General features: G+C 59.0%; 4 protein-coding genes across 5 annotated transcripts; 3 read left to right on the top strand and 1 right to left on the bottom strand.

The window, feature by feature from the left end:
* Positions 1–1,252: 1,252 nt before the first annotated feature.
* On the top strand, positions 1,253–11,091 carry TSGA10IP (testis specific 10 interacting protein). Its single transcript, XM_031943853.1, has 9 exons — positions 1,253–1,521; positions 1,990–2,117; positions 2,201–2,629; positions 2,930–3,108; positions 3,714–3,834; positions 6,197–6,364; positions 7,230–7,329; positions 8,321–8,445; positions 9,229–11,091. Exons 1-9 carry the CDS (start codon positions 1,354–1,356, stop codon positions 9,290–9,292), a joined length of 1,482 nt encoding a protein of 493 aa, XP_031799713.1. The 5' UTR covers positions 1,253–1,353; the 3' UTR covers positions 9,293–11,091.
* Positions 11,092–12,660: 1,569 nt separating this feature from the next.
* Positions 12,661–22,870, top strand: SART1 (spliceosome associated factor 1, recruiter of U4/U6.U5 tri-snRNP). The gene is made up of 19 exons (XM_031943852.1): positions 12,661–13,209; positions 15,078–15,135; positions 15,336–15,391; positions 15,702–15,831; positions 15,994–16,099; positions 16,358–16,435; positions 16,559–16,658; positions 16,787–16,929; positions 17,053–17,259; positions 18,665–18,789; positions 18,874–19,007; positions 19,086–19,216; positions 19,476–19,646; positions 19,799–19,909; positions 19,993–20,080; positions 20,162–20,252; positions 20,342–20,474; positions 22,612–22,704; positions 22,797–22,870. The coding sequence occupies exons 1-17, from the start codon at positions 12,867–12,869 to the stop codon at positions 20,472–20,474; spliced, it is 2,205 nt and encodes a 734-aa protein (XP_031799712.1). The 5' UTR covers positions 12,661–12,866; the 3' UTR covers positions 22,612–22,704; positions 22,797–22,870.
* A 394-nt stretch (positions 22,871–23,264) lies between these two features.
* EIF1AD (eukaryotic translation initiation factor 1A domain containing) lies at positions 23,265–25,247 on the bottom strand. Of its 2 annotated transcripts, XM_031943855.1 has the most exons (6): positions 24,823–24,895; positions 24,408–24,507; positions 24,149–24,257; positions 23,963–24,071; positions 23,832–23,882; positions 23,265–23,624 (listed from the first exon to the last, which is right to left on the bottom strand). In XM_031943855.1, exons 2-6 carry the CDS (start codon positions 24,492–24,494, stop codon positions 23,489–23,491), a joined length of 492 nt encoding a protein of 163 aa, XP_031799715.1. In that variant the 5' UTR covers positions 24,495–24,507; positions 24,823–24,895; the 3' UTR covers positions 23,265–23,488. The 2 variants fall into 2 exon arrangements, with proteins under 2 accessions (XP_031799715.1, XP_031799714.1); XM_031943854.1 differs by lacking the exon at positions 24,149–24,257 and having other exon boundaries at positions 24,823–25,247.
* A 69-nt stretch (positions 25,248–25,316) lies between these two features.
* BANF1 (BAF nuclear assembly factor 1) lies at positions 25,317–27,109 on the top strand. The gene is made up of 3 exons (XM_031943856.1): positions 25,317–25,418; positions 25,896–26,046; positions 26,582–27,109. Exons 2-3 carry the CDS (start codon positions 25,924–25,926, stop codon positions 26,726–26,728), a joined length of 270 nt encoding a protein of 89 aa, XP_031799716.1. The 5' UTR covers positions 25,317–25,418; positions 25,896–25,923; the 3' UTR covers positions 26,729–27,109.
* The last annotated feature ends 434 nt before the right edge of the window (positions 27,110–27,543 follow it).

The raw sequence follows: 27,543 nt of genomic DNA, 5'->3' as shown, positions 1-27,543 counted from the left end.
CACTTTGAGTCTCTCTTTGGTCCTGATTACTCAGATGTTAGGTAACTGTATTTCATGCTCCCATTCCACCCCTACCTCTCTGTCAGTCAGTCACTTAGCAGGGACTTAGCAGGTCAGGAGGGGGCTCTCCAGCACCGGAAGTCTGCAAGCACAATATGGCTGGCTGTGAGCCTTGTTTAAGGGGGGATGTCTGCTAGCTCAGGGAGGGAGGGAGGGAGAGGGAGGGAAGGGCCCGACTTGGTGCCTCTGAGAAGCTTCCAGCTCTGAGACGATTAATGTGGGTAAAGGTAGAAGGCGGCCTGGAGATGCCAGGTTCGGGCAGGCAAGAGGAGAATGGCGATGATTCTCACGCTGTTGGCCCAGCTCTGGGTGGGGGGGGGGCGTTGGCAAACGGGGATCTTCAAATGAAGCCCTGGAGCGATTGCAGCTGGCACCTCTCGAGGCCATTTCCCCTCACATGAGCGGGAGCCTCCCATTGCCCAGGCAGGATCTGAGAGTCCCAGGGTGCATTGGAGGGCAGATCAGCTGATCTTACCCAATGCATGAATCCACTGGGAAGCGCCCCTCCTCTGCTTGAGCCCCTTTGGGCCCAATTCCACCCAGCTCTCAGAGGCTGGGGTGCTCTCAGAGGCTGGGTGCTCTCAGAGGCAGGGGTGCTCTCAGAGGCTGGGGTACTTTGAGGCTGGGGTGTTCTCAGAGGCTGGGCCGTTCTCAGAGGCTGGGTGCTCTCAGAGGCAGGGGTGCTCTCAGAGGCTGGGGTACTTTGAGGCTGGGGTGTTCTCAGAGGCTGGGCCGTTCTCAGAGGCTGGGTGCTCTCAGAGGCAGGGGTGCTCTCAGAGGCTGGGGTACTTTGAGGCTGGGATGTTCTCAGAGGCTGAGACGCTCTCAGAGTCTGGGGTGCTCTCAGAGGCTGGGATGTTCTCAGAGGCTGGGACGCTCGCAGAGTCTGGGGCATTCTCAGAGGCTGGGATGTTCTCAGAGTCTGGGGTGCTCTCAGAGGCTGGGGTGTTCTTAGAGGCTGGGACATTCTCAGAGTCTGGGGCATTCTCAGATCCTGGGATGTTCTCAGAGGCTGGGATGTTCTCAGAGGCTGAGACGCTCTCAGAGTCTGGGGTGTTCTCAGAGTCTGGGGCATTCTCAGAGGCTGGGGTGTTCTCAGAGGCTGAGGTGCTCTCAGAGGCTGGGGCATTCTCAGAGTCTGGGCATTCTGAGAGATGAGGGTTCTCTCAGAAGTGGGGGTGCTCTGGGAGGCTGGGGAGCTTTCAGAGGCCAGGTTGCCATGCCTTCCCAGAGGCCTGCTGGTCTCCATGGAGACGGATCAGGATCGGGCTGATAGAGGTTCTGAAAGGGGGGATGGGGCAGAAGAACTCTTTGCTAAGAACCCATCAACAGTCAATTCTGGCTGCCTCTGTGGTGAAAGCTAACTACGATGCCCGCATCCGGGTCCCTTCGGCGCCATCTGAACGGGCGACGGCTGCTGGACTGCTGGGGCTCCTCTCCGGAGTGCCTCTGGCCCACCAAGTAAGTGGCTTTGAATGCCAAGGCCTAGAGCTGGGCCGCAGGATGCCGGGATCCGTGTAGGCGCAGGGGAGAAGCTGGAGAAGGGCCCCTGGGGGCGGGGGGGGAGAGCTTTAAAGCAGAAAGGATCCTTGATGGTCTCATATCCTGAGACTCTGGGGACCTCGGCTGTCGGTCCCGTGGCCTTCCTCGTGTGAAACAAGATCATCCCCATGGCTGGGAAGAGGCAGAAGGCCTGGACTGAAGGCTCTCACTGCCGCCCAACCTCATGTCTTGTGGGACTTCGTGTCCCCGTTCTGGGCACGGGCCCCTTGCTGGCCCTCCGCAGCCGTGGGACGTGGGGGGATGATGCTTGTTAATGCAGCCCCCCTTGCCCTAGAGGATTCTGAGCATGGGCCCACTGCTGACCCTCCGCAGTCGTGGGACGTGGGGGGGACGGTGCTTGTTAACGTGGCCCCCCTTGCCCTCTAGGGTGCTTTTAGGAATGGAGACAGTGTGCTGATCCAGGGCCGACCTAGGGCTCGCAGTGAAGGGAACCTCAGGAAGAAAGATGCATCCTACAAAGGCAAGAAGGGAAATGTGCCTTCTGAGGCCGAAGAGTGAGTAGCCAGGGGTGCAGGGAGGGGACCTGGGCCTCGGGGAGACCGCCGTCCTGACCGGCTGCTTCTCTCCCCGTTCCCAGCCTCGTCCTGCCTCCGCCTCGGAAGCCCTCCTTCCCATTCCAGTGGGCCTGGGAGAGCTTCCTGGTGGATGGCCGGAGCCTGCCCCTGCCCCCTCCCGCCGCTTCCCACCAGTCCGGGCAGCCCAAGAAGGGCCAGGCCTCAGCCCTGCCACCTGCCAGGGCCCCCCGGAAGTCACGCTGGAAGGCTGTGCCCCCCTCTCCCCAGCCAGCCACCTTCCCGCTCTACTGGAAAATGGAGGCCCGGTGTCAGGACAGAAAAAGGCAGCTGAAGCCCTGGATTCAGCCTGAAATGGACAGCCAGGAGAGCCAGGACAGCCTGGAACAGGAAGGGCAGGAAGGGCAGGAAGACCAGGACGAGAGGGAGGAGGAGGGGCTCGAGGGCAGGAGGGATTTCAGCCTCTGGTCCGCTTTCTCATCTCCCAAGACAAGGTTGGGGTTCCAAGGACCTGGGCCCGAGGGCCAAGGCTGGGGCGGGGGGAAGAAGCTGAGAGCCAGGGGGCTGTGGTGGGAGGGGGGGCATGGCTGTTGAGGGGGCTGCGATGGCCTGGGATGGGGAGTCTCTCTAACCAGTCTGGGAAGGCCATGGCTGCTGGGGAGGGGTCTCTGTAACCAGTCTGGCGGCGCCGTGGCTGCTGGGGAGGGGGTCCCTCGCCCACCTGGCTGGGCGGGGCTTGGGTAGAGGCCGGAGGGGCAGGACCTCAGAGCCACGGGTCTGTCCCCGGTGATCAGGAGCAGAGCGGAGGAGAGGAGCCAGCTCCGGAAGTGGAAGGCCCTGCATCTGGCTGGCTTCGCCCTCCTCAGAGGATTCCAGAGGAGACTGGCAAAGTCCAAGGACCTGCAGAAGGTGTACAACCTGGAGGCTCTGCAGCAACATCTGCAGGAGGAGGCCGAGGAGCTGGGCCTCTACCGTGAGTCCCGGAGCCCCAGGGTCCCCGGCAGGCTGAGCCGTCCCGCGGGCGCCCACCCCTGGGCCCAGGAGGAATCAGGTTCAATGACCCGCCCGCCGAGTCCCAGCCGGGGGAGGCGACCTGTCTGACAGAAGCAGTTGAGAGCGACTGCAGGAGTCTCCTCCTCTCCCCTCACTAAAGCAGAAGTATGCGGCAGCCCCCCTTCCTTCCTACGGGAGTCTCCCCCTCACTCTGGCCCTCCCTCCCCGAGTGACCTCCGGTTGTCCCCGAGCCTCTGTCCAGTGTCCTGAATGCGAGGTTCCCGCTCCTCACTCAGTGGGGTCTGTCTCCAACTTTGGGGGGTCCCGTTGGCACTGCTGGCCCCCGGCTCTGTGACTGCCGCTCGCGGCTCTGAAACCCGGGGTCCCTGGCCCCAAAGGCCCCACCCCGGCCGTCTAAAGGGACAGAGAGGGAGGGGCAGCCTCCCTGCGGGTCATAGGTGGTGCCACAGGACCAGCCTCGGCTCCCTTAGAGCCTCTGCCGGGGCTGCTGTGGGCATAGGGCCCTGGTGGGGATGGGGGCGGGGGCCGGGGAGTGGTCCCCGATTCCTGTGCTTCTGTCTTCAGCCGCCCAGTGGCCCCCCCAGGACACTGCTCACACGCGGGCCGAGAAGTTCCAGGCTGGCGAAGAGGAGAAGCTGACCAGCAACAACACCAGAACCTCCCAAAAGCGCCGAGAGGTCACCAGGTATGTGCCCCGCCAGGGCCGGGGGGCGGGGGCCGGGATGCCCACCCCCCCGCTCCGGCTTCAGGGCCGGGCCGGCCACAGGTCCCGCTTCTGGGAAGTCTGGTTTGTCTGCACTGGCCCAGGCCCCCCCCGCCTGCCACCCCGAATGATAGTGTACGTACATGTGCACACTCACACTCACTCATGGAAGCTAAAGACAACGCAGCAGGGGAGAGGGAAGAGCCCTCCCCTCGCTCACTTTCTGGTTAGGAAGCAGGGACCCACAGGGCTGGGGAACTCTCCCCATGCTGCCCCCGCCTTGTCCCTAAAAGCGCCAAACTTTTCTGGGCGCCCCTGCTGCCCTGACGCGGAGTCCCCGAGGCTTCCTGCCCCAGAGCACCAAGCGGGGGGATCCAAAGGGAGCCTGCCCTCTCCTCCCTTCCAAAGGCGAAGGGCCAACGGAGCCCTGGCCTGGCCCGTGAGCGGGGGGGGGCCCTCCTGGCTCCACAGGGCCCCACGGTGGCAGGGGGCTCCCTGCAGAAGGGGACAAAGGCTCAGGTCAGGCCCCATCTCGGAGCCCTGGGGCTTACGGTAGGTCTGGTCCTCGTGCCAGGGGCCCGCCGGCCCCCTGGGCTTCATTAATCCGTGGGACTGACTGCTTGCCGAGGGCAGAAGCCTTGGTTCCCCCTCTGTGCGGACACACTAAGATCGGCCTCCAGGGCTGCTGGGAGGCCCAGCCCGGACCCTGCTCTGGCCGAAGCACCGGGCAGCGCCCCCCAAGTCTCCCAGAAAGGGGGGGTGGCTGCCCCCTGGGCCGTGCCAGACTTGCCTCCTCCCCTCAAATGCAAAAGGGAGGCTCTTCTGAGGTTTCTTTCAGCTGGAAAACCTGACTTAGTCGCCTCCCGTTGCTCCTTGAAGGGAGGGCCTGGGGAGCTTTGCTTTATTTTGGCCTTTTCTTTGTGTGCCCAGTATGGATTGGCCCAGTGCCTGCCTGGCACACAGTAGGAGCTTACTAGATGCTTCCTGCCTACTCTCTGAAGGATACAATTAAATCCAATATAATTGGGCCAGCACTGACTAAGGGCCCATTATGTGCCCGGCTGTGGGACTCTAAGGAGACAAACCCCAACCATCCCTGCCCCCAAGGAGCTTACACTCTGCAGGAGGGATGTACAAACGCGCCTGGATACGGAGAAGTGGAAGGTAATGTCGGGCTCACAGCCGGGGGGGCCCCGTGGGGAAGGAGCTCAGGTTTCAGGGGGTCTCCCCGGCCAGGTCTGGCTGAGGGGAAGCCTTGGGGGCAAGACCACGGCCAGGTGGGGAAGGGCAGAGTTTGCACTGGACCTGAGGTGACGGGAGCTGTTGGAACCTCTGGAGCAGGGGAGTAAGCTTTGGAGGGTCCTTGTGGGGCTGAGGGAGGTCAGCAACCTGGGACGGGGAGGCCCCGAGGGCCTGGTCTAGGGCCGAGGCTGTGGGAGCACCGAGGGGGGATGAGGGGAGAAATGGAGGAGGAATCTCAGCCTGGCAACAGGCCAGGGGAGGGTTGGGGAGGAGTCCTGGGCCACCCGGGAGGACCGTGTCTCCCGAACAAGAAGGTCACTTGGAGGCAAAGGCAAGAGGCCGTGGGGGGGGACCTTGAGGGCGCCCTGGGACGTCTGGTTAGAAATGGTCAAGAGGAGGCTGGAGCGCGGGGGCCCAGAGCACAAGTTATAAGTATGTGTGAGTGTGAGTGTGTGACATGTGTGCACGTGTGTGTGTGTGTGTGTGTGTGGTGTGTGCTGTGAGCCTGCATGCGTGTCTGAGTCACACAGATCTGCCCCATCCGGGCATCCTCAGGGGCAGCAGGGAAGAGGCCGGCCCATTCTCCAGGAGAGTCGTCAGATTTGCGGGAATGGGGAAGGGGAGCGCTCGGGGGGAGCCTCCTGAAGGCAGAGCCCCTTGTAGTGGGCTCTGAAGGAAGCCTCTGACATGGCTCAGCTGAGGGAAGGCAGATGATCAGGGTTCAAGAGGCAGACAGGGTGACCCCCAGAAAGCTGGGAGACGCCCCCCCGGACACCTTGCTCCTCTGGCCCATCTTTGCGGGCAGCCGCTCCTCTTGGCCCATCCTTGCCCACCCCTCTGTCCTCGGCCCTCAGTGATTCACGTTCTGGGCTCAGGGCCTGCCGCAGTGACCAACAGAGCCACCCTGTCCTTCTGCTCTCAGGCTTAAGGAAGGAAGAGTGGGGCAGTGGAGACCAGCAGCATCGGGCCTGGCCCGGCTCTCCCCAGCCTTCCCCTCCATTTGTGGTTGGACAATGGTGTGGAGAGGGGGCTTGCGGACGGTAGGCTCCGGGGGGTGGCTCCCACCCTGGTAAAGGACTCACTGGCCCCTCTTCCTCCCCAGGGCCCTGATGCTGGACTGGGAACGGCACAAGCAGGAGGAGCAAGCCAGGGCAGAGCAGCGCCGAGCTCAGGAGCAGCGGGTCCAGAAGCAGGTGGCTCGGTGCCTGGCAGCCTACGGGCCTTCCAGATCCAAGGGGGGGGTGTCCCACCGCAAGCTGGAGGAGCTCAGGTGCCCAGCCCCTGGGGGAGGGGCAGGGAGGGGGCCCCTGCTGAAAGGGAGCCGGGCCCTGGCAAGTGGGGGCGGATGCGCAGGAAGCCCCACAACCAGCTGCCGAGGGCGTGGGAGCAGGGGCTCCGGAGAGAAGCGGGAAAGGCTGCTGGGGCAGGACAGCCTTGAGCTGGATCTGAAGGGATGCTCCAAATTTGGGTGGGCCAGAGTGGACTCTGGGTGCAGGGGGGTTGGGGGAGGGGACCTTCTGGAGGTGAAACTGGGAGGAATTGGAGAAAAGCCAAAGGAGGAGGGGAGGGAAGCAGGGCTGGGGCGCACTAGGGCCGCTCCAGCTGGCCTTGCAGGGCCCCCTCCCTAGTCCTGTCTTTGCCCTGCGGCCCCACCTGAGATTCCCCTGCAGGGGCAGGATCCCGGGGGCCCAGGGGGCCTGCTCCTCTGTTCCACCACAGAGAGGGGTCAGGGCTGTCCAGGTCAGGGAGGCTGCCCCCAGCAGTGGGGGGCCCTTCACTGAGCCGGCAGGGCTGTGGGCATAAGCCCTAGGTCCACGCTGGGCTCCGCTGCCCTGGAACCTGATTCTGGGCCATCAGGGCCAAAGATCACACCAGCTGGGGCATTGGGCCGATGCTGACTCCAGGCCTTTCCAGGCCCGGGCTCTCCCCACTGGGCCACCCAGCTGCCAAGAGGATGAGAGGCAGAATCGAGGAGGGATGGCTCCCAGTTGTCCCCCTGGCCCAGGATGTAGCCCCTCGGGTCACTGGGGGTGCCCCGAGTCTGGCCAAGCCCTTGGTTCCTCAGAGTAGTCACTTCAGGGGGTTTTGGGGCTGAGCCCGAACTCCCTTGACCCTGCCCTGTCTCCCCAAGCCAGGCAGCAGGAGAAGGAGCGCCTGGCCGAGTACCAGAATGAGCTTCAGGGCATCTATCAGCGGGTGCAGAACCGCCCCTTCCTCTTCCAGCAGACCATGCAAGTAAGGGCTCCCCACTGACCGGACACCGCCAGCTTGGCCCACCCCCATCCCCAGCACTGAACCAGGGGGAAAGAGACCTTCCCAATTCTGCCACCCTTTCTCCCCCAGATTCTCACTGTTCTTAAGACCAACAAAGTGCTTATTGATTAGGCGCCTGCTGTATGCAGAGGCCTGCGTGAGTGAGGGCTCCTAGCTGGGGAACAAGTTACAAAATACCCCAAAGCTGCAGGGGAGCGGAGGCCCCATCAAGAAGCTTCCCATCAGTGCCATTCAATCCCTGCCCATTCTTGCCCAACCTCAGTTTCCCCATCTTGTAAAACAAGGGAGTTGGAGGTTGTTTCCAACTTGGTAGGAAAGGGAAGGAGCTTCCAGAAGAGGGGGCGTTGGGAATGAAACATGAAGGAGAGGAAGAAGGGCGCGAACTAAACTGGAAAATAAGGGTGCAGGGCAGGTTGTCAGCACGGAATAGCCTTCGCTAGGCCGGAGGGCAGAGGGCTGCGAGAAAAATAAGGCGAATGGAGTCAGGAAGGGCAATGGTGGCCCGTGGGCGAAGGCTTGCGGGAAGGTTCTCGTTGGGGGACAATGGGGAGCCTCTGAAGACTTGCGAGCAGAAGTCGGTGTTGGCAGGGGTCCCAAAGGTCAGAGGTTGGTTGGTTTAGAGCTGGGGGGGACACAGAGGCAATCTCACTCCAATCCCCTTGTTGTACAGAAGAGGAAGGGAAGGTTCAGAGACTGGAGAGAGGAATGGAGGAAGTCGCCTTTAGGAGGTGAATGCAAAGGGGGTGGAAATGAGGCAGCAGTCAGGCGTGGCCCTGGGATCTGAGAGGAGGGGAGGGGGGCTGGGGAGGGGCTGTTGCCTTTGAGCTGCTCCTGGAGTTTCCCAGACTAGGGGGGAGGAGCCCGCCCTCCTTACAACTTCTGACAGTTGTGTCCAGAGGGGGTGCGTCTCTCCCTCCTGCCACTGTTTCAGGGGCTCTTGTCTCTCCAACAGGCCAATGCCCGGCTCTCGGTGAACAGGCGCTTCTCCCAGGTGCTGTCAGCCCTGGGTTTGGATGAGGAGCAGGTATTGGCTGAAGCAGTGAAGGATGAGATTGAGGAAATCCCCTTGAAATACAGGTAGGGGGCTGGGCTTGACTCGGAGGTTTAGAGAAAGCCCCTAATTTTGGAGGGGAGCAAAGTGAGACCCACGGAGGAGCCCCGGGCTCTCCCAATGTCAAGAGGCTGGTGGGAAAAGCAGCCCTGGGCCGCCTGGAGAGCCAAGCCTTAGAGCTCACAGTCCCGCCCCTTTCCCCTGGGCTGGTGGTCCTGCCCCAATGCTCTCACTCCCAACAGCTCTGGCCTCCTTCCAGGCGCAGGTAAAACCTGCCTTCTCACAAGCCTTTTCCAGTGCCTTCTCTGTGGGCTGTACCCGATCTACCCTGGTAAAGAGTTGGGTGTTTGGAGTCCCCTCTCTTACCCGTGAGCCCCTTGGGAGTGGGAACTGGACCCGTATCTGCGGTCCTTAGCACAGTGTCCAGCACATAGTAGGTTCTTCACGGATGTCAGCTGGCTGAATGCCAGCAGGAGAGCCATCCTTGCCAGCCAAGGGCCTGGGGGTAGCATGTGACTGACCCCGGCTGGAGAAGCTTAACTGGCTCTTTCCGGTATTTGAGATGCACACGGAGGAAAGAGGAAGCGTCACAGTTTTGCCCCATGTTGGGAGCCCACCAGAGCATAGCCATACCCCATCCAACCTATTGCCTTCACATTATAGACTGAGAAAGCCTCCTGGGAGTAGAGGGGTCCCTGCTGCCAGCCCGAGCTGAAGAGGTGCTCCAAGGAGGCGGCTCCAAGGCCAGTTAGGCCCTGAGAAGAGCAGGGAGCCTAGATGCCAAAGAAGACCCCTCTGTCTCTTGCCAGGTCCTCAAAGGCCAGGAAGTTGGGCAGGATCCGAGTGGAGCAGCCTTATTGGGACATGGAATGAACAGCTGCAAGCTGCCCAAAGTCTTCAAGCCGAGTACAGGAGGGGAGTTGCCCAGGGCCCGGGGTTAAATGGGAAAGAGGGACAGAGGGAAAAATGAAATTATTGTATTTAAGCCCAGCGTCTGCTTTCCTGCCCAACCAGAGTCCTTGGGGGCTTGGGGGTCTACAGGGGGAAGTGAGCAGAAATGACAGGTGACTGATGGCGAGGGAGCCATGTGGCAAGGATAATCTCAATGGCCCTTAGCCCTCTGGCCCCCGTTCCCGTGGAATCCAGAAGTCCCTCACCCCAACTTAGTCACAGAGATCTCAGGCTTCAAATCCTATAGGGAAGGAGAGGCTCCTCTATGGTTTATAAAAGAAGAAACTGAGGTACATGGAGGCAAAGGGATCTGGTACTGCATTATAGGAAAATAAGACGGTTCCATAAAAAGGCATTTAAGAAAAAAAGGCAATGTAGGGGGATAGTGAACTTCATCGAACCATACGAATTCGTGTATTAACTTGAAGTGTGTGTGTGTGGGGGGGGGGGTACCAAGAAGACAGCAAATAAAGTCGTTGCTTTACTAACGAAGGGTTAAAAAGGAACCACACAGAACCCGATCAGGGCATACAGGCATATAAAAATGGGAGTCAGGAAGGCCTGGGGTCCATTCTCACTTCAGACTAGTTCTGTGAGTTTGGGTAAATCTGTTAAAGCAGAGGATTGGTCCCCTTCTGGTTCCAAATGAATGATCTGAAGTGAAGGTCTTTTACCAGCCAGCGGGATCAGGGAAGACTTTTTGAGGGATGTGGGGATTTAACTTGGGCTTAAAAGGTCAGGATTCTCCCTGATCCTTTACAGGTGAAAGGTGGGCGGGCTGGTGTTCAGCAAAGGAACATGAAGACATAAACAGTGGAAAGCACTGTATGGAGGTGAGATCTTGCAGGCCCAAAGGATTATTTATACAAATCATAGAATCCTAGCTCACTCCTGGAACACTCCAGAGGAGAAAGTGAGACTGGCGGCTTTGCCCAGCCCTGCCGCGCTTCAGTTCAGTCCACTAATATGTCATGGTACCACCTCCCGGTGTCATAGTTTCCTTCAAGAACAAAGAACAAGCCACAAAAATCTCTTCGGAGGCCGCCTCATCTAAAATTCTGAGGGGAAAATGAGGCCCACAGAGATCAAGTGATTTGCCAAAAGACCCCGAGAAGTAACATCAAGACAACTGGACATGGCCCTGGGCACAGTGGGAGTTTGGGACAGACAACCACTAAGAAAAAAATATATATCTTTTATACATAGGAAGTCATGCAAAACATCCACAGTAGCTACTCCCAACATATTAATGATGTTGCTAGTAGACAGTATCTATCCTCACATCTTCCTCCAATGTCTAAATCTGGGGAGGAGGTAACCAGGGCAAAGCTCCAATTGTGGTAGGGCGCTGAGATTTTGACCTTGGAGCTAAATTTATACCCACCGAACTTGGCAGCCAGCTAACGGGAACTACAAAATGTTATTAAATGATTGGTTAAAACAAGATTACGGATGGGGAATGGTTCCAATCCTCCCTGAACTGAGGGCAGGCTTCGTGAAGCTGATCTTAGCATTGTATCCACTGGCCAGTTCTGCTGGGCTGGGAAGTATCAGACTTCACTGATACTTGAAACAATGCACTGATTCAATACAATGTGATAGCAGACTTTATTGCTGGTGCAAAGGGCAGTCCCAGAAGGTTCTGAGAGGAAGTGAGATCTTTGGCCACAGGACTCTGAATCTACCTTCCTGGACCCCAGAAGAGCAAATCTAGGGCTCGCTGACAATAGAAGAGCTTAACAGTCATAATTTTTACCCTCCCTCCGAGGAGACTCTTATGAGGCTTTAGGGCAAAAGTTAAGTTCGTGCTGGGGGTGCCCAAATGTCCATTGATTGGGCATTCTCTTCAATAATGCAGAAAGTCGCCTTTGGCTCACAAGAGGTCCAGCCAGCATGTGGAAAGCCTCCCATCTGCCATCTCTGTCACACAATTCTCCAATGACGTCCTTTAGAGCTGGTTGGGCTCTTTTGCTTAGATGCCACAGCCTGATCACACCTGTCACACGCCCTCCTGGTCTCCCTGAGAAGACGACCTTTAGGTCTTCAGAGGCAACGCTGTCACACGAAGCTCTGGTCAGTGTCGGAAAGATTGGTCCTCTGCTGTCACGGTAACGAGGCTGATAAAAGAGCGGTCTCCCCAAAACAATTTCTCCTCTTCAAATCCGGATCCAGCTTTCGGTGGGTGTATTGTCTACCTCAGAAATAGATATTGTTGGCCGAGTGCAGTTACCGGTTCAGATGCAGGCTGAAATCTGAACGTGGCCAGCCTTCATTTGATTTCCCCGGTGAGCGAACAGGCCAAGCGCCTCTGGATAGTTAGAAACCTCTTCCGGGAGACGGCAGCGTCTTGGGATTCACACCTGCCCACGTTTTGCCTCACTGGCTGTTCTGGAAGGCACCGGATCGCGTCATTTGATCCTTCCCATGATCCCTTGGTATTCCCATGGGACGCGCCTAATTAAGGAGCAGGTGTAAGGGTGGGGATTTTTTTCAGTGGAATGCTTTAAAATCGACAAGAAATCTTTTATTTTCACAACTTTCAGTCAGTCGCAAGATGGCAAACACTCTATTGCTGACCATAATTTATAAGAACGGCCGCTTATTCCCCGTTAAGAGCCTTAAGTTCTCCCTGCCCAAGAGTACATTTGGCCCCGGGGCAGAGTTTGAGGACTGGGAGAGGATCCTCGTTCACATCTTTTGTTCCAGACCTTGGGTACTTTCCTTGCTCCATAAAGGATTCGTGAGTGAGTCCTTCCCTTCAAAAATGACAAGGGAAAGGACAGGGAGGGGACTCGCCTCGGCACAAATCTGCCGAACATTTCTGGGGCAAACGCCATAGAAAGGCCGCGGCAGCCCCGTGACGGAGCCCCTAGTGCGGCGTTTACAGAAATGCAATCGGAAGGGTTGGGGCCACGCACAAGCGCCCGCGGAGGGAGCACGGTGGCTGCCGAGGGAGCACGGAGGCTGAGGAGGGAGCACGGAGGCTGCGGAGGGAGCACGGTGGCTGCGGAGGGAGCACGGAGGCTGCGGAGGGAGTAAAGTGGCTGCCGAGGGAGCACGGCGGCTGCCGAGGGGCGTCCGGAGAGGCCGCAGACCCTTTCCCGGCCGCACATGCGCACCCACCCCGCTCCAGGCGCCATCTTTCGAGCACACAAAGGGTCTCGGCTGAGGCCGCCAGAGACCTTACGCAGCCCTAGGTCTCTGGTGACGCATGCGTATTTCGGTACGCATACGTTGTGGAGGGGAGTGGGGGAGGGGGGAGGAACTAGGCACAGTCCGGGAACTACGGCGAAAGCGGAGGGACGAGTTTACGCCGGAAGCTTGGGGCCTAACTTCCTGTCGGGCGTTGGACCAGAGGACCAGAGCACAACGGAAACGGCGCCCATTGGCTTCCGGCAACAGCCGCCGAGGGGCGGCCCATAACCCGGAAGCGCTCCCATTCTGCGTCTGGGCCCGGCGGTGACGGCGGCCGGGGTTCGGTGGGAGCGGAGCCGCCATGGGCTCCTCGAAGAAGCACCGCGGGGAGAAGGAGGCGGCGGCGGGGACCGGGGCGGGGGCAGCGGGGAGCTCGGGCACGGGCACGGCGGAGCAGGCACCGCGGCACCGCGAGCATAAGAAGCACAAACACCGCAGCGGGGGCGGCGGCAGCGGGAGCGGCGGGGGCGGGGCCGGCGAGCGGCGCAAGCGCAGCCGGGAGCGCGGGGCCGAGAGGGGGAGCAGCCGGCGAGGGGGCGAGGCCGAGGCCCGCAACGGGAGCGCGCACGGGCGCGAGCGCAGCCAGGCTGAGCCTGCGGAGCGAAGAGTGAAGCGAGAGAAGCGCGATGACGGCTACGAAGCTGGTGAGCGCGAGGCCCCAGGGGCCCCAGGGGCCCCAGGGGCCCAAGGGGCGGGGCGGGGCCTGGGAAGGGCCAATGGGGAGGCGGGGCCAATGAACAGCCGGGGGTCGAGCCTGTCATCCCCGAACGGGCCAATAAGAAAGCTCCGCGAAGCTGGGGGGGGGAGGGGGAGGTTTGCTCTGTCCCAGACATTTCCAGACCAGATTCGGTTCACATCCACAAATGTCAGTTCCATTCTCCTGTGTTTGACACATGGGGAAACTGAGGTCCGAGAGGGGAAGTGACTCCCAGGGGAAGGGAGGCTCTGCCTGACGAAGGCCGGCGGTGTGCCTGGCGCTGTGCAGAAAAAGCAGCCCCTGCCCTCGGTCTATAGACAGAGGCTCGGGACGGAATAAATCGGAAGCAGGGGAGGGAAGGCTTCCTGTAGAGGGTGGGATTTAGTCGGACTTGAAGGAAGCTGGGCGGCTCAGCAGGTGGCGTGGAGGAAAGAGCCTGTGGGGTCTCCACGATTAGGAGCGGTCGCCGGGAGGCAAAGGCGGGGGAGGGGAGGTAGGGAAGACTCTGGATCCCAGGCCGCTGGCAGGAGGGAGCCACTGGGGCTTGGGGAGTAGCGGGCGGCGTGGCCAGATCTGGGCCCAGCAGCTATGTCAGCCGTCGCATGCATGCGCTGGGGGGAGAAAGGGGACCTGTTGGGGAGGTGAAACGGACAGGCCTTGGACTTTGGGTTCGACCCTGGCGGTGAGGGGTTTGTGGAAATACGAGGATTCAGTTAGATGTTAAAGACCCCTTCCAGCTCTGAAGCTGGGGCCTCCCCGTAGGACTCCAAATCTGGGTCTGTTTCTGCTACTTGGCCCAGTTCACAAAGTTTGTTCAGCTGTGACTGTGAACCGCAAAACTTGGGTGGGCCCTGGCTGAGACATGGCTCTTGCCTTCCCTGAGCTCAGGCTCCATTAGGGGATGAAACCTAAAGCTTAGATGAATTTGGTGAATGCGGTAAACGTAAACAGGACGTGGGGTCAGAGGAGAACGGTTGTCAGTGAGCAGAAAAGTGTTCTGAGAGAAATAGGACACTTAAGTTTGACTTTAAAGGCTGAGTAGGACTTCAGGAAGGGAGAGGCCTGAAAGCTGCTGGCCTGCAGGTAGACGGGGATGGTGAGTAGTTGTTTGCTGGAGAACAGCATGAGGAAAGGTGGAAAAACGGGCCATTACGGTGCTGTCTGAGGATCTCCTACTTTACACTTGCCTTCACGTTCTGTAAGGAATCATTGGAGGGTTTTGACTCGAACAATAACTTGCTTTTATCTAAAATGCCACAGATTTACAAAATGTTTTCCTTAGCAACAGAGAGGGAGTATCTATTAGCACCGTTTTACATATGAAGAAGGTAGAGCTCAGATTAGATTGGCTTGCCAGAGGTCACAGGGGAGTTAGGGGACTGAGGGTGGCAGCCATCTACAAGACTGCTTGTCCTCAGGGGATTCTTGCTTAGTTAGAGACTGGACTGGAGATCCCTTCCAAGTGAGAGCAGTCTGTCCCACATGCGAACTCTGTTTTATACTGTGGTAGTGAAACATTTCTAGCCTCCAGCTCTTAATTCCTTCTCTGCCAGGACCGGAAGGTGCCTTGATGCCAGGAAGAGAAAAGCTGGGTTTGGGAACTAAAGTTTTTTCCTAGAATGGGCTAGAAAGCAAGATGAAAAGAGCAGAGAAGTGAATGTAGCCTTCTTGCCTGTGTTAAGGGTTGTCCTGACTTCAGGGCTTCCAGATCTTGGAGGAGGCTCTGACTCTGAACCCTGGTCAGGATGCCCTCGAAGCAGCACAGGTTGGAGAGCGCTCCTCAGCCTTTGACCTTTGTCCTCTTTCTTGTTCCAGCCTCCAGCTCCAAGGCCAGCTCTGGAGATGCCTCATCTCTCAGCATTGAGGAAACCAAGTGAGTGCCCAGGGTGTTGATCCAGATCAGCCCTCCCTTCCTCTAACCTTTCCCGGCACAACCTTGTGCTAATGGACCCAAGGAGGCCCAATTCTTGGTGCTTCCAAATTAGTGCAGAGCGGCTTCTCCCCAATCTCTCTTGTTCTTTAGTATCTGCAGAATTTGGCTGCCTCGTAACCGTGGCTATCTCTTGTTTTCAGTAAACTCCGAGCCAAGTTGGGACTCAAACCTTTGGAGGTCAATGCTGTTAAGAAGGGTGAGCGATGGGAGACAGGCTGACTAAGAAGTATGGGACAGGAAGAGGGAGGGCGTGGGGGTCTGGAAGGAGCACAGAGCAAAGGCCAGAATCTGTGAACTGGCTTCGGTGACTGAGTGCATAGTCCTGCAGGACACGGGGTCAAGGCTGCGAACTAATAGGTGCAGACTCAGCCTAGGGCACACTCGGGGGTTTCTGGAGAGATCAGAGCTGTGGGTGAGTCAGCCTTGGGGATGGGGGTGATTCACCAAATGGAACAGGGGGGAGGGGAGGGGCAAGGGGTCACCGTCCTTGGGCCCTTTCCTTCCAGAAGCGGCGGGCACCAAAGAGGAGCCGGTGCTGGCCGACGTGATCAACCCCTTGGCTTTGCGGCAGCGCGAGGAGCTGCGTGAGAAGCTGGCGGCGGCCAAGGAGAAGCGTCTCCTCAACCAGAAGCTGGGGTGAGTGGAGAAAGCCTCTGGAGGCGGGCGGGCACATGGATATGCATATGCATATGCAGCATATGCAGATAGGAGCAGAGCTGAGGCTGAAAATAGATGTTTGGCAGCAAGAGGGGATCCATCCAATGGGCTGAAGCCTTTTCTCCCATGTTCTTCCTTTAGAAAGATCAAGTCCCTGGGGGATGATGATCCATGGCTGGATGACACAGCCGCGTGGATAGAGAAGAGCCGTCGACTGCAGAAAGAGAAAGATTTGGCTGAGAAGAGGGTAAGAACCTGATCTGGGCGGGTTAGGGGGAGGGGCTCTGGAGATGGGCTTCGTGGGGAGCTGGGGGTGGCCTCTGAGATGTCTACGTGTTTACCCAGACGTGTGTGTGTGTGTGTGTGTGTGTGTGTGTGTGTGTGTGTATGTGTGTATATGTGTGGTATCCATGTCCATCAGTGATTGCCTTTTTCCCTTCTAAATGCTACCTTATCACTTAAATTGCTGGGATCCCATACACCTCCCACCCATCCCACCCCACAGGCCAAGTTGTTGGAGGAAATGGACCAAGAGTTTGGAGTGAGCACCCTGGTGGAAGAGGAGTTTGGACAGAGACGGAAGGTGAGGCGTGGTCGTGAGGAATGCTTTGGGGGGGAGGGGGTGGGTATGGAGATGGGTCCTTGGTGGCCCCCGCAGTCCCTGAGTTAGACGGGGCCGCTGAGGCTGCTTTTGTGTCTGCTCTAGGATCAGTACAGTGCCCGAGACCTGCAGGGGCTGACTGTGGAGCACGCTGTTGACTCCTTCCGGGAGGGGGAAACCATGATTCTTACCCTCAAGGACAAAGGTATGGCCAGGAAGTGGGGCGTCTGGTCGGAGCCTCCGGGCTGAAGTGGAGGACTTGGGGGGAGAAAGGGGGTAGAGCACCAGGCTATGAGTTGGGGGCGTGGCTGACCCCGGCCCCTGCTCCTCTAGGCGTGCTGCAGGAGGAGGAGGACGTGCTAGTCAACGTGAACCTCCTTGACAAAGAGCGGGCCGAAAAGAATGTGGAACTTCGGAAAAAGAAACCGGATTACCGACCCTACGCTGAAGATGAGAGCGTGGATGACATGGCCGTGGTTTGTAGGGAGCGATTGAGGGCGGGGGGCAGAAAACTGGTCCAGTGGGGCTGTGGCTAGCGTGGGAAAGGGGGAGCGGACTCGGAGGCAGGGAAGTGGGACTGAACCAAACAACCTCCACAGTTTAAGCCCCGGTCCATCCTGGCCAAGTACGATGAGGAGCTGGAAGGGGAGCGACCCCACTCGTTCCGACTCGATCGCAGTGGGGCGGCCGACGGAGCCCGGGAGCGGGAGCTGGAGGAAATCAGGGCCAACCTGCGGCAGCAGGCACAATCCCTGACGATGACTGGACCCCGGCTCGCCTCCGAGTACCTCACCCCCCAGGAAATGGTGAGTCTCTAGCAGGGGTAAATGGAGGAAGGTGCCCAGAGGAACCTCGGGTGGGAGGGGGCTGCTGTCGGTGCTAGATATGACCTCACCCTGATCTTGGCACTCCATGCTCTTTGTGTGAGGAGCCAATGGGTGGGACCCTGGGCGGAGCACCCCAGGAGAATGGTGGGGTGGGCCTGGAAGTTCTGAGCCGGGCTGGAGCGATCACGAGGAAGGCCTGCTCCAAGGGGGGACACTGCATCTGCCGACCAGAAAGTCAAGCCCAGTGGGTCTGTGATCATGTTGGCAAAGGGACCCCAAAGGGGGCCAGTCCTGGAGAAGTGCACGGGCAGGTGTTTGCATTGGTTGTAGGCTGCCAGCACTGGGAGGGCAGATGGGAGGAGGAGGAAGAAAGGATTAGGATGGAACGACAGAAAGGTGAAGAACAAAGGGCCAAGTCAACATGGCGGCAGGTGGACTGGAGACCCCAGAGGGAGGGCCTGCTGCCCAGCCTGGAGGCCAGGGGGTGGGGCAGTAGCTCCAAATTTAGTGAATTGGGGTGTTGGCTGGGTCCCGGAGCTTGGGGATGAGGGTGGACGGGCTAATGAGATTTGAAAGGAAGGAGTTGGAATGCTGTGAAAATGAGAGGATTTTTTATTTCATCCTGGAGGCAAGGGCCCGAGCATATGTGTCAGACGTGGTCAGACTTGCAGTTCCTTAAAAGTGGTCTTCTTGGGTTGGGCAACAGGGGGCATATGGGCAGGCTAATCTCCCCCTTTTTTGTGAGTGTTTCTAAAGTGGCAGATGAGGAATGCCGTAGGGAGTTTACCTGGCCCTTCCTTGCCTAGTCTTATGGAAAAGTGAGAGGGACCCAGGCAAGGGCTCACAAACGGTTTGAAATCACCTCCAGTGGGGTGCCAGCCGAGTGCCAGGGCCAGAAGCCAAATGGGTCTTGACGGATTTTGACAGGTCAGACTTGAGGAAGGATTAAAGAAATGTCTGATGGAGGAGGCCTCCCCGGACAGGGTTTGGCTCATGGGTCCAGGGGGCCAAGCGGAGTGAAGCTCCAAGCAGAGTTGGAGGAAGCCACAGCAGGAGAGGGTCTGGGCACAGCGGGCAGCTCTGGGCACCACATGGTTGAGCGTGGGAGTGTGCAGAAGAAAGCAGGAAGGACAATGAGGGAGGGAGGTTAAGCTTGGGGAGGACTGATTGACACTCAGCTGCAGGTGGTGGCAAAGGACCATGGGTGGGCTTGGGCATCAGCCCTCCAGAATGCTGCTGGGGTCTGGAGGGGGCCTACTCCAGCAGGGGAGGGGTTCAAGAACCTGTCCAAGGCCCTTCCAGAGCTGAAAAAGGGAGACTGGGGGTGGTCACTGGGGCGCTGATGAGGTCTCAGGGTCACCTCTGCCTTTCTGGCCCCCCACAGGTGACCTTCAAAAAGACGAAACGGAGAGTGAGGAAAATCCGCAAGAAGGAGAAGGAGGTTGTGGTTCGGGCCGATGATCTGCTCCCTCTTGGTAATGAGACCAGTGAAGGAGACTTCGGCTCCAGGTAACTCGGGCTGCCCGGATCGGGGAGGGGGAGGGCAGGGGATGAGAGCCACCACCCGGGCTCAGTGGTCTCCCCCTCCCACAGGTTGCGGGGAAGGGGCCGTCGCCGAGTCCCTGAGGCCGAGGACGAAGTCTCTGGAGATCCTGAGAGGGAAGCCCCTTCCCAGCTCCCCCAGTCTGATGACACCAGAGTGGAAAACATGGACATCAGTGATGATGGTGAGGGGAGGGGCCGGCTGGGGGGAGGGGGAGAACCCGAAAGGCAAGGCTGCCATTGGTCCCATGTCTGTCTCCCAGAGGAGGGGGCCCAGGTGACAGGTTCCCCCGAGATCCTGGAGGAGGATGAAGTGGAGGCCGAGCTACAGAAACAGCTGGAGAAGGGGCGGAGGCTGAGGCAGCTGCAGCAGCTCAGAGACAGTGGGGAGAAGGTGAGAGTTGCGGGGGCCTCTGGCCACAGGGAGGGGTGAGAAGGGCCCACGGGCACCTCATCGATAGGACTACTCAAAGCCTGGTACTGTGCGGCCTCCATCCAGCCCCTTCTCTGGGATGGTGTGCCTCCCACCTCCACTGTAGCCTCTGAGCCCAAGCAGGGAAGACTGCTTAGCCGCCTTCCACTTTTCCAAGACAACTATCACGTCTCCCCTAAATCTTCTCTTCTCTAGGCTAAACATCCTCATCTCCCCATAGGTGATTGAGATTGTGAAGAAACTTGAAACGCGGCGAAACCGGGAGGAGGATGAGGACCCGGAGCGGAAAGGGGCCATCGTGTTCAACGCCACCTCAGAGTTCTGCCGGACCCTGGGGGAGATCCCCACCTATGGGCTGGCCGGCAACCGAGAGGACCAAGAGGAGCTCATGGTGAGTCCTCTTAGGACAGGCCAGGCTGGTGATGAATGAGCAGGCCCAGGGTGTGGGGGCTGGGGTGCAGGGACTGCTCCTTGGCCTTTGACTGGCCCAGAGGAGCCTGAGTGGCATCTGTTAGCATCATTCTGTTGGTTCCCCTCACCCAGGACTTTGAGCGAGATGAAGAAAGGTCTGCCAACGGAGGCTCCGAGTCTGATGGAGAGGAGAACATCGGCTGGAGCACCGTCAACCTGGACGAGGAGAAGCAGCAGCAGGACGTGAGGAGGGGGCCACAGAGTGGGTGGGGTGGGGCGGGCCTGCACACCCACATTGACCCAGGCTCCTTCCTCTCTTCCCCCAGTTCTCTGCTGCATCCACCACCATTCTGGATGAGGAGCCCATCGTGAACAGGGGCCTGGCTGCCGCTCTGCTCTTGTGTCAGAACAAAGGTAATGGGGAGACTCGGGGGAGCTCCACGTGCACAGTCTGGGGAGGGCCTGGAGGTAGGTTCTAAGGATTCTCTTCCTCAGGACTGCTGGAGACGACGGTACAGAAGGTGGCGCGGGTCAAGGCCCCCAACAAATCTCTGCCCTCTGCTGTGTACTGCATCGAGGACAAGATGTGAGTGCGGTGGGGGAGCCCCTGACTTCGGAGTCGGCGGGCTGGGAGGGGTCTGACTTCTGAAGGGCCTTTTGTGTTGTCCACTACAGGGCCATCGATGACAAGTACAGCCGACGGGAAGAGTATCGTGGCTTCACACAGGATTTCAAGGAGAAAGACGGCTACAAGCCGGACGTCAAGATTGAGTATGTGGATGAGACTGGGAGGAAGCTGACGCCCTAGACCACACCCACTGCAGCATCGGTTCCACTTCAAGCCCAGCAACGTGAACTTCAAGGAGGTAGGGAAGCACAACACCCTGGTCAGTCCTGCTGCTGCTTTCAGGAAGCCTCACTTTTGGTTCCACTTCAAGCCCAGGGCAACAGGTGGAACAACACCTTCAAGAAGTGGGAATTCCTAAGACATTCTGGGGGTCTTGCTTCCTTTTTAAACCAGTCCTTGTACGGTTCTGGTTTCTAGTTTCTGCGCCATTGGGGTTTACCTCCTGGGCCTTTCCTAATAATGTGTTGTTATTTGTGTTTGTCCTTCCTTGAAACCCGGGCTTCTTGGTGCGGCCCAGAAAGGCCTTCACTGTTCTTGCTGCTAGCTCACGTGCCAGTTGGGTCCCACATGACGTGGGGCGGGCAAGAGAAGGCAGGACAAAGTCTGGGTTATCTACCCACTCTGCCTCTTCCTGTGACCATCCATATGATTTAATCTGTGTCTGGTCCTAGGTCTCTGAGCTCAGATGTTTGGACTTGGCCAGCTCGGCCTCCCCCAGTTAGGGTCCCAACAGAGCTTGGAAAGTGAACTGTCAAAGAAACAAGGGTTTGGGCCACTTTTGCTGTCCACTTTATCTGTCTCAACTACCTTTGGGCGAACAAGCCCTCCATGCCAGTGTTGAACCAGTTTTGAAGTCACCAGCTTCCTGTATTTTGTATCCCACAAGGGAATCTTGGGAGGTTTTGCAGAGTGCCCGTGTCTGATGCCTGATCCAATAAGGCCGGTCCCATTTTGGTTGTTGGTGACCATCATGTTTGCTTCAGATCCCAAACACAAACCAACCGTTCCTTGAATCCCATCTGCCAGTCTTGCCAAGTCTCAGTCACACTCACCAGCCTGTCCTGGCATTTGCTACTCCTGTTGAAAATGGGGACATCGGCTTCTTCTTAGTCCCGCTGCTTGTCCCCTTCTCTGTGAAGATCAGAGATGAGGGTCAGCCGTCCCCTCAGCTATTTTAGGACAGTGAGGGACGCAGTTCTCTTGAGCTAGGGGACAAACTGTTCTGTTCCTCCTAGTCCAAATAATTCTCCCAAGAGAAAAAAAGCAGATGAAGTGCCAAGTTGTTTTTCTTTGTCCAGATTTTGAGTCTCAGCCAATCTTCTCTGAGCCATGTTCTTCTCCCTTCTTTATCTTGCTCCTGATCTAGCCTTCAAAGCCTCCTCCAGTTCAAGTCTGTGCACCTCTTTTGGTTCTTACTCCCCTGGCTGTTGTGTGGTTCTTGGGAACCCGCCTGCCTTTCCCAAACTTAGCATCTCAGATGTCTTGCGTCCAGTCATTTCCTCTGCCTGAAGACATTAGTATTAAAACAGGCCTCAAATGTGTCAGGACCGTCTCTCCCTGGCTGGTCCTCTTCTGACCTTGGCCCAGATCTCTCTTTCCTGTTCCAGAATGGCTTCTTTCAGGCCGTTCTGAACTCCCGTCAGAGGCACAGTCCTTTCTGTGCAGTTGAACCGACCTCCTGGTGGTAGGCCTGAGCAGACTGTGTACATTTGTGTGTAACGTGCCTGAGGCCATGGTCTGCTGTGGGACGTTGGCCACTCTGAGCCCCTGGTCTGGGCCGAAGCTCCAGGCTTGCCTGGCCAGGAACCCCGTTTTGAGCCAACTCCCACAAGTGTGCCTTGTGCCTTCCAAGCCTTTGAGTCGGTCACAGTAATGCCGAAGCTGGCAAGGATTCCCGTCCTGTAGCCCCTCGTGGTTGGTCGTGGGCTTCGCCGGTGACTTCTTTTGAGCCCCATCTTAGCCAAATTTCTAAGGCCTCCTCACCTATGGCTAGGGTTTCACAAGTAATGTCACCATCTGGCTTCTGGCATCCTCTTCCCCATCCATCTCTATTGTTCACTATTCCCAAAACTACCAGCTGAGCTCATGGCATGAAGACCCCCTTCTTGCCCTTCAAACTACTGAGGCTCAAAGATGCTCCGTGGCTTTCCCACATTTCTTCCCTCAGAGTAGGGGGCTTTTGATATAAAATTTGGTGCTTTTCTAGTCTGCTTCTGTGTCTCTGGTTTTATTTCCCCAAAGCAGAACTAGCTGTACTCCGGGACTCTCTAGTACAGGACCATGTTGCCCCAAGCACTCACTGACTGATCTTTCTGGCCAGGCTTTCCGGCAGCTGTCCCACCGGTTCCACGGAAAGGGCTCGGGCAAAATGAAGACCGAACGTCGGATGAAGAAGCTCGATGAGGAAGCTGTGAGTGGCCAATTGGGCCCAGGGTGGGGTGGGACATCTTACTGGCTTAGCCAGGGAAAGGGGACTGAGTGTGAGCTGCCCCCTTGTTACAGCTCTTAAAGAAGATGAGCTCCAGTGACACCCCCCTGGGCACAGTGGCCTTGCTCCAAGAGAAACAGAAAGCCCAGAAAACCCCGTACATTGTGCTCAGTGGCAGTGGCAAGAGCATGAACGCGTGAGCAGGGGATGGGGTCTTTCTTGGTTGTGGGTGGGGGAGGTGCCTACATTTGCTTCTCTTCCTCATCTCTCACCTCTTCTTTCCACAGGAACACCATCACAAAGTGAAGACGTCCCGTTTCCCCAGTCCTTTAATATTAAATAAAAACCCCTACTTATTTTTTCCTCCTTCGTTTAAGTTATGATTCCATTTTTCCCTGCTTTGGGCCCAAGGTGGGGGGTGGGCACAAAAATAAGTGTTGCCTCTGCTCCGGCCCATTCTGAACCGCCCCTGGTGGCCGGCGAACATCAGCCAGCCCCACCCAGCCATTCTTTTGGTCTCTCCTTTTCACTGGAGTGAGACATCAAAGTCGGAATCGCTTTACTAGGCACACTGGTACACGTCAATGCATGGCTCTCTCTCTCAACCCACCAGGGGTTTAATCTCTTACAGAGAAGAGCAGGAGTTCAGGTGGGAGCCCGGCCTCATCCCCATCCAGGGGGTGGGCACACAGAGCAAGCCCATTTATGTCCATGGAGGTGGGGTCGGGGGGCAGACTCGGCTTCCAGCTGGCAGGGAGGCTGGAGCTCAGGCCTCCTCCTCGCTCTCCTCCTCGCTCTCCTGGTACTGGACACGATTGGTGTTGACGAAGAGGTCGGAGTCATCTTCGGAACTGTCATCTTCAGAAGACTGGGTTTCTCCTGGAAGTTCTGGCTGAGGCGGTCTGCAGGGAGAAGGCAGACGGGAGTGAGAGGGGCTCTTTCCCTGGAAACCCGCTGGGAACCTGGGCCTTTCAGACCTCGTGGTGAGGGAGGCGGAAAGGAGTCGGACTGGACAGAGGCCTCCTGCTGCCCTGCAGAACCCGAGGGCCGGGCTGGACACAGCCCATCTCTGAGCTGGGAGGGGCTGGGAGGGGCTGGGGCTTCCTCACCTGTTCCTGCTGTTGCTCTGCTTCTCGGCTACCTCAGAGAAGGCTTCCGGCCTAAATAAAGAGGATGAGGAGTTGGGGTGGGGATGAGCTGGGCCATGCAAGCCCTTCCCCCAGGACCAGGCAGCCCCTACCAGAGTCCCTCCTTCTGCAGGGAGCGCACGTGGTCCTTGCAGAGCACGAAGGAGATCTCGGCCTTCACCTTCTCCCCTTCCTCGATGGGGTCCACGATGAGAAAGTCACCTGTGGGAGAGGCGCCCACTGAGGCTTTGGGACTGCCCAGAGGGCTGGGGTTTCCCGGCTCCGGACCCACCCCTCACCTCTCTTGATCCAGATGTTCTTGCGGTACTTGGAGGGCATGCTGACCAGAAAGCGCTGCCCCTGGGCAGTCTCCACTTCGTGTAGGTTGTTGCCAGGAGTCCCTAAAACCTGCCCCGTGATGGAAGAGAGCCTGGGATGGGGGTGCACTGGCCCAGGTGGGAGGGGGGGGGGTGAAGGAACGGTGGCCCTGGTGCATCCCCCTCCCCAATGACCCAGCAGCAGGGAAGGGGGAGTGACACTGGGGGGGGGGGGGCTCACCCTCACAATCTGTTGCTGGTCCGAGGGCACCATGTGCTCCCCAAGCACCTCCTGCACCACATGCTTCCTCTTGGTAGCCTGAGACATGCTGGGTCCGAGGCTGCAGAGACCAGGACGGAACCGCCCCCGCCCCCACCCCCAGAGGGGTCAGTGGCCTGCTGGGGGCTTCTCTCAGCCACACACACACACACAGCCCTGGGGCCCGAACCCAACCCCTCCTTTTGCAAACGAGGAAACTGAGGCATGCGATGGACGGGCGGGGGCCGCCCCAGGTTCCGGAGAATCTCGCTGTCCGGGTGCGAGCCGGGGTTGGGCGGCCGCCCCTGGAAGAGGCGAGGGAAGGACTGGGTCGTGGGGCGGGGCCTCGGAGCCTGAGCCCTCCCGGACAGACGCCACCGACCCTCTTCCCGCTTACCTTCCTCCTGCCGCTGCTTCCCACAGACCTCGCCAGCCCGAGCTCGGGACTTCCGGAGACCACACTTCCGGTGCGCAGGCCCAAGGGCTCCCCTCCGGGGCCTCGGAGTCCCCGCCTAACTCTTCCCCCGGGAGGCAGCGCAGACCCCGGCGCTTCAGTTCCGCCACCACCGCCGGCCCCGAGGTGGACTGAGTGAAGAGCCTCCGGAGGCGCCACGAGTGTGCAGAGCGCCCTCGACTCCACCGGGAAGAGCGCGGCCGGAGGTCTGGCCATAGAGAAGGAAGGGCAGAGCGCACGCCATCTCCGTGGTAACCGTCCGGAAGCACGCTTCCGCCGCAGGAGGGCGGGCACCGTCTCTATGGTCACTTACTGGAACGGAACACGCCCAGTAGTAAATTCGCGCTCTCGCTTCCTGACGTCCTAGCCCTAGTCTGGCCCCGCCCCCTTCCCGCCTTCATTCAAATTGACCAAGCCCCGGAAACGACTTGGGGACAACCCGGAAGCGGAAGCCGGCACACGCCGTGCAGTATTGAGGCAGAGGCGGGAGAGGCCAGTTGCTGGGATTGTGACCGTTACAGGAGCCGGAGCCGGAGCCGGTGGGCGCGCGCGCGGCTTGCGGGCGCCAGGGTCTCGGGCAGGGGTGGGGCGGGAAAGCAAAGCGGGGACGGGGGAGGGTCGGCCGGGTGTTGTGGCCCCCTCCCTCGCTCCCGCTGGGGAACGTGGGGGGCTGGCATGGGGAGAAGGGGGCGGGGTCAGGAAAGGGGCGGGGCCGCGGGAGTCCTGCCGGCGGGAGAGGTAGGCCAGCACGTGTGGGCGGGGCGGGCCGCGTGCCATAGTTTCCCCTTCCCGAGGCGGAACTTGGGGGGGCGTGGGGGGGAGAAAGGGCGGGGCCGTGTGGACCAGGCTGTCAGACACGTGCGGGCTGGGCGGGAAGGATCCCGTGTGATGGGGGGAGGAAGAAGGGGGGGAGGCGCCGGCGCCGCGAGGATGCGGGTCTGGTCGGGAGCTGGCGGGGCGGGGCCGGGGCGGTGACTCCCCCTCTGGCTCCGCCTCTGGAGCCTTCTTCCCCCCAGGGGTAGCGGCGCACAGGTCTGAGGAGCCATGACGACCTCCCAGAAGCACCGGGACTTCGTGGCGGAGCCCATGGGGGACAAGCCCGTGTGCTGCCTGGCGGGCATCGGAGAAGTGCTAGGCAAGAAGCTGGAGGACAAGGGTTTCGACAAGGTCCGCGCCCCGGGTCACGGAAGCCGGGGGCGGGGCGGGAGCTGTCGAGGGCCGCGGGCCCGCGTTGGGTTTGGGGACCCAGTGGGCACGTGGGCACGCAGACCCCAGATGAGTTCCAAGGGCCGCCCCTCCCCCCCCCCCAGAAAGGGAGGCAGGGGCACGGGGGCTGTTGTCAGTTCACACTTGTGAGCCTCAGTTTGCTACCCGTCTCCCCACCCCATCGTCAGCCACGCCAGAGAGCGGAAGCGTCCTGTGGGCTAGGAGAGTGTTTGAGGGAGGGGGAGGGATCGGGCCTCCGGGGGGTGGTCGTTGGGCACTTGGATTTGAGTTGGAAGGGAGGAGAGCAGGGCGCGGGAGACGTTCTCATGGCTGTGACTGAGCTCCAGCACCTTCCCAGGTGCCAGACCAGGCCGGCACGGACGCTGCATCCCCTCCCGTCCCAGCGCGTTGGGATGCTGAGAGGACAAGGTGTGCTCAGTGCCGCGGCCCAGACCCTTTGTTCTGTCTCATCTCCTTTATTCTGTGTCTCTTCCAGGCCTATGTGGTTCTAGGCCAGTTCCTGGTGCTGAAAAAAGACGAGGACCTCTTCCGGGAGTGGCTCAAAGACACCTGCGGGGCAAATGCCAAGCAGTCTCGGGATTGCTTTGGCTGCCTTCGAGAGTGGTGTGATGCCTTCTTGTGAGCCCTGTGCCTGGGGGCCGGCCCCCCTTTACCCCTCAGATGGGCTTCACAGTTAGCACCCCCAAGTGGGAAATCCTGTCCCTCCTTCCCTTCCCACTCCCAAGAAAAGGAAAGATTTTTGCTGCCGCCCCTCCTTGGGACACCTTCCCCCCTCCACTCGTTTTGACACAAGTCTCCCCGCCCGCACCTCAGCATGTCTCCTGTCCCGTAAATTCCAGTGGCGATAGTTATTAGCTTTCCTGGGTGGGTCTCTGGAGTGACTTCCCCACTCCCTAAACCCCCACTTCTTGTTTCTTTTATGCCATTTGGATAGTTTTGGCAAAAGAACATTCACTGCCATTGTAAAGCGTTTTTTAAAACTAATAAAAGTCAGCAGCCTTGAGATCTGGTCTTAGTGTGTGGAACAGGAAGTGGGGAGGGAGGTGCAACAGTGGGGGAGGGGGCAGCTTGGACCTGCAGGCGGCCAGTCTTCAAAAACAGGACTTTCATCAACTACCAAGTCAAACGGGAGACCCGGTCACCCGCGGGCCACTGGAGTCGGGGTCTTGGGACTTGGGCAGATACGTTGGCGTCCCAAGTCCTTAGTCAAGGGCGGTGGGAAGTTCGTACAGTTTCCTCCTAGGGCGGAGGTTTCAGGTGTGCCCACGTATGTGTTAAGGCAGCGGGGTCCAGCGGCTGGCGGTGGGCAGCTCAGGATGTGGGTCATCGATCACCTGTTGAGACGGGCCGGCTGCCAAGTTCAAGGGATGACTGATGTGAGTTTCCTGTAGTAGATTCGCTGGGGGTGGGAGCCCAGCTGTTCACCTTCAGAATGGC

This window comes from Sarcophilus harrisii, chromosome 6, assembly GCF_902635505.1.
Source record: "Sarcophilus harrisii chromosome 6, mSarHar1.11, whole genome shotgun sequence".
In the NCBI taxonomy this organism is placed as follows: Eukaryota; Metazoa; Chordata; class Mammalia; order Dasyuromorphia; family Dasyuridae; genus Sarcophilus; species Sarcophilus harrisii.
This window is presented reverse-complemented; position numbering and strand designations above follow the sequence as displayed.

Excerpts from the sequence above, each read along its gene's own strand:
- TSGA10IP (XM_031943853.1), top strand. The coding sequence starts at position 1,354 with ATGGGGCAGAAGAACTCTTTGCTAAGAACCCATCAACAGTCAATTCTG. Across the intron at positions 1,522-1,989 it reads GAGTGCCTCTGGCCCACCAA|GGTGCTTTTAGGAATGGAGA; the intron begins GTAAGTGGCTTT and ends CTTGCCCTCTAG. Across the intron at positions 3,835-6,196 it reads AAGCGCCGAGAGGTCACCAG|GGCCCTGATGCTGGACTGGG; the intron begins GTATGTGCCCCG and ends CTTCCTCCCCAG.
- SART1 (XM_031943852.1), top strand. The coding sequence starts at position 12,867 with ATGGGCTCCTCGAAGAAGCACCGCGGGGAGAAGGAGGCGGCGGCGGGG. Across the intron at positions 15,392-15,701 it reads GGTCAATGCTGTTAAGAAGG|AAGCGGCGGGCACCAAAGAG; the intron begins GTGAGCGATGGG and ends CTTTCCTTCCAG. Across the intron at positions 19,008-19,085 it reads CATGGACATCAGTGATGATG|AGGAGGGGGCCCAGGTGACA; the intron begins GTGAGGGGAGGG and ends TCTGTCTCCCAG.
- EIF1AD (XM_031943854.1), bottom strand. The coding sequence starts at position 25,095 with ATGGCCAGACCTCCGGCCGCGCTCTTCCCGGTGGAGTCGAGGGCGCTC. Across the intron at positions 24,072-24,407 it reads ACCAGCAACAGATTGTGAGG|GTGACTTTCTCATCGTGGAC; the intron begins GTGAGCCCCCCC and ends CCTCTCCCACAG. Across the intron at positions 23,625-23,831 it reads CAGAGCAACAGCAGGAACAG|ACCGCCTCAGCCAGAACTTC; the intron begins GTGAGGAAGCCC and ends TTCTCCCTGCAG.
- BANF1 (XM_031943856.1), top strand. The coding sequence starts at position 25,924 with ATGACGACCTCCCAGAAGCACCGGGACTTCGTGGCGGAGCCCATGGGG. Across the intron at positions 26,047-26,581 it reads AGGACAAGGGTTTCGACAAG|GCCTATGTGGTTCTAGGCCA; the intron begins GTCCGCGCCCCG and ends TGTCTCTTCCAG.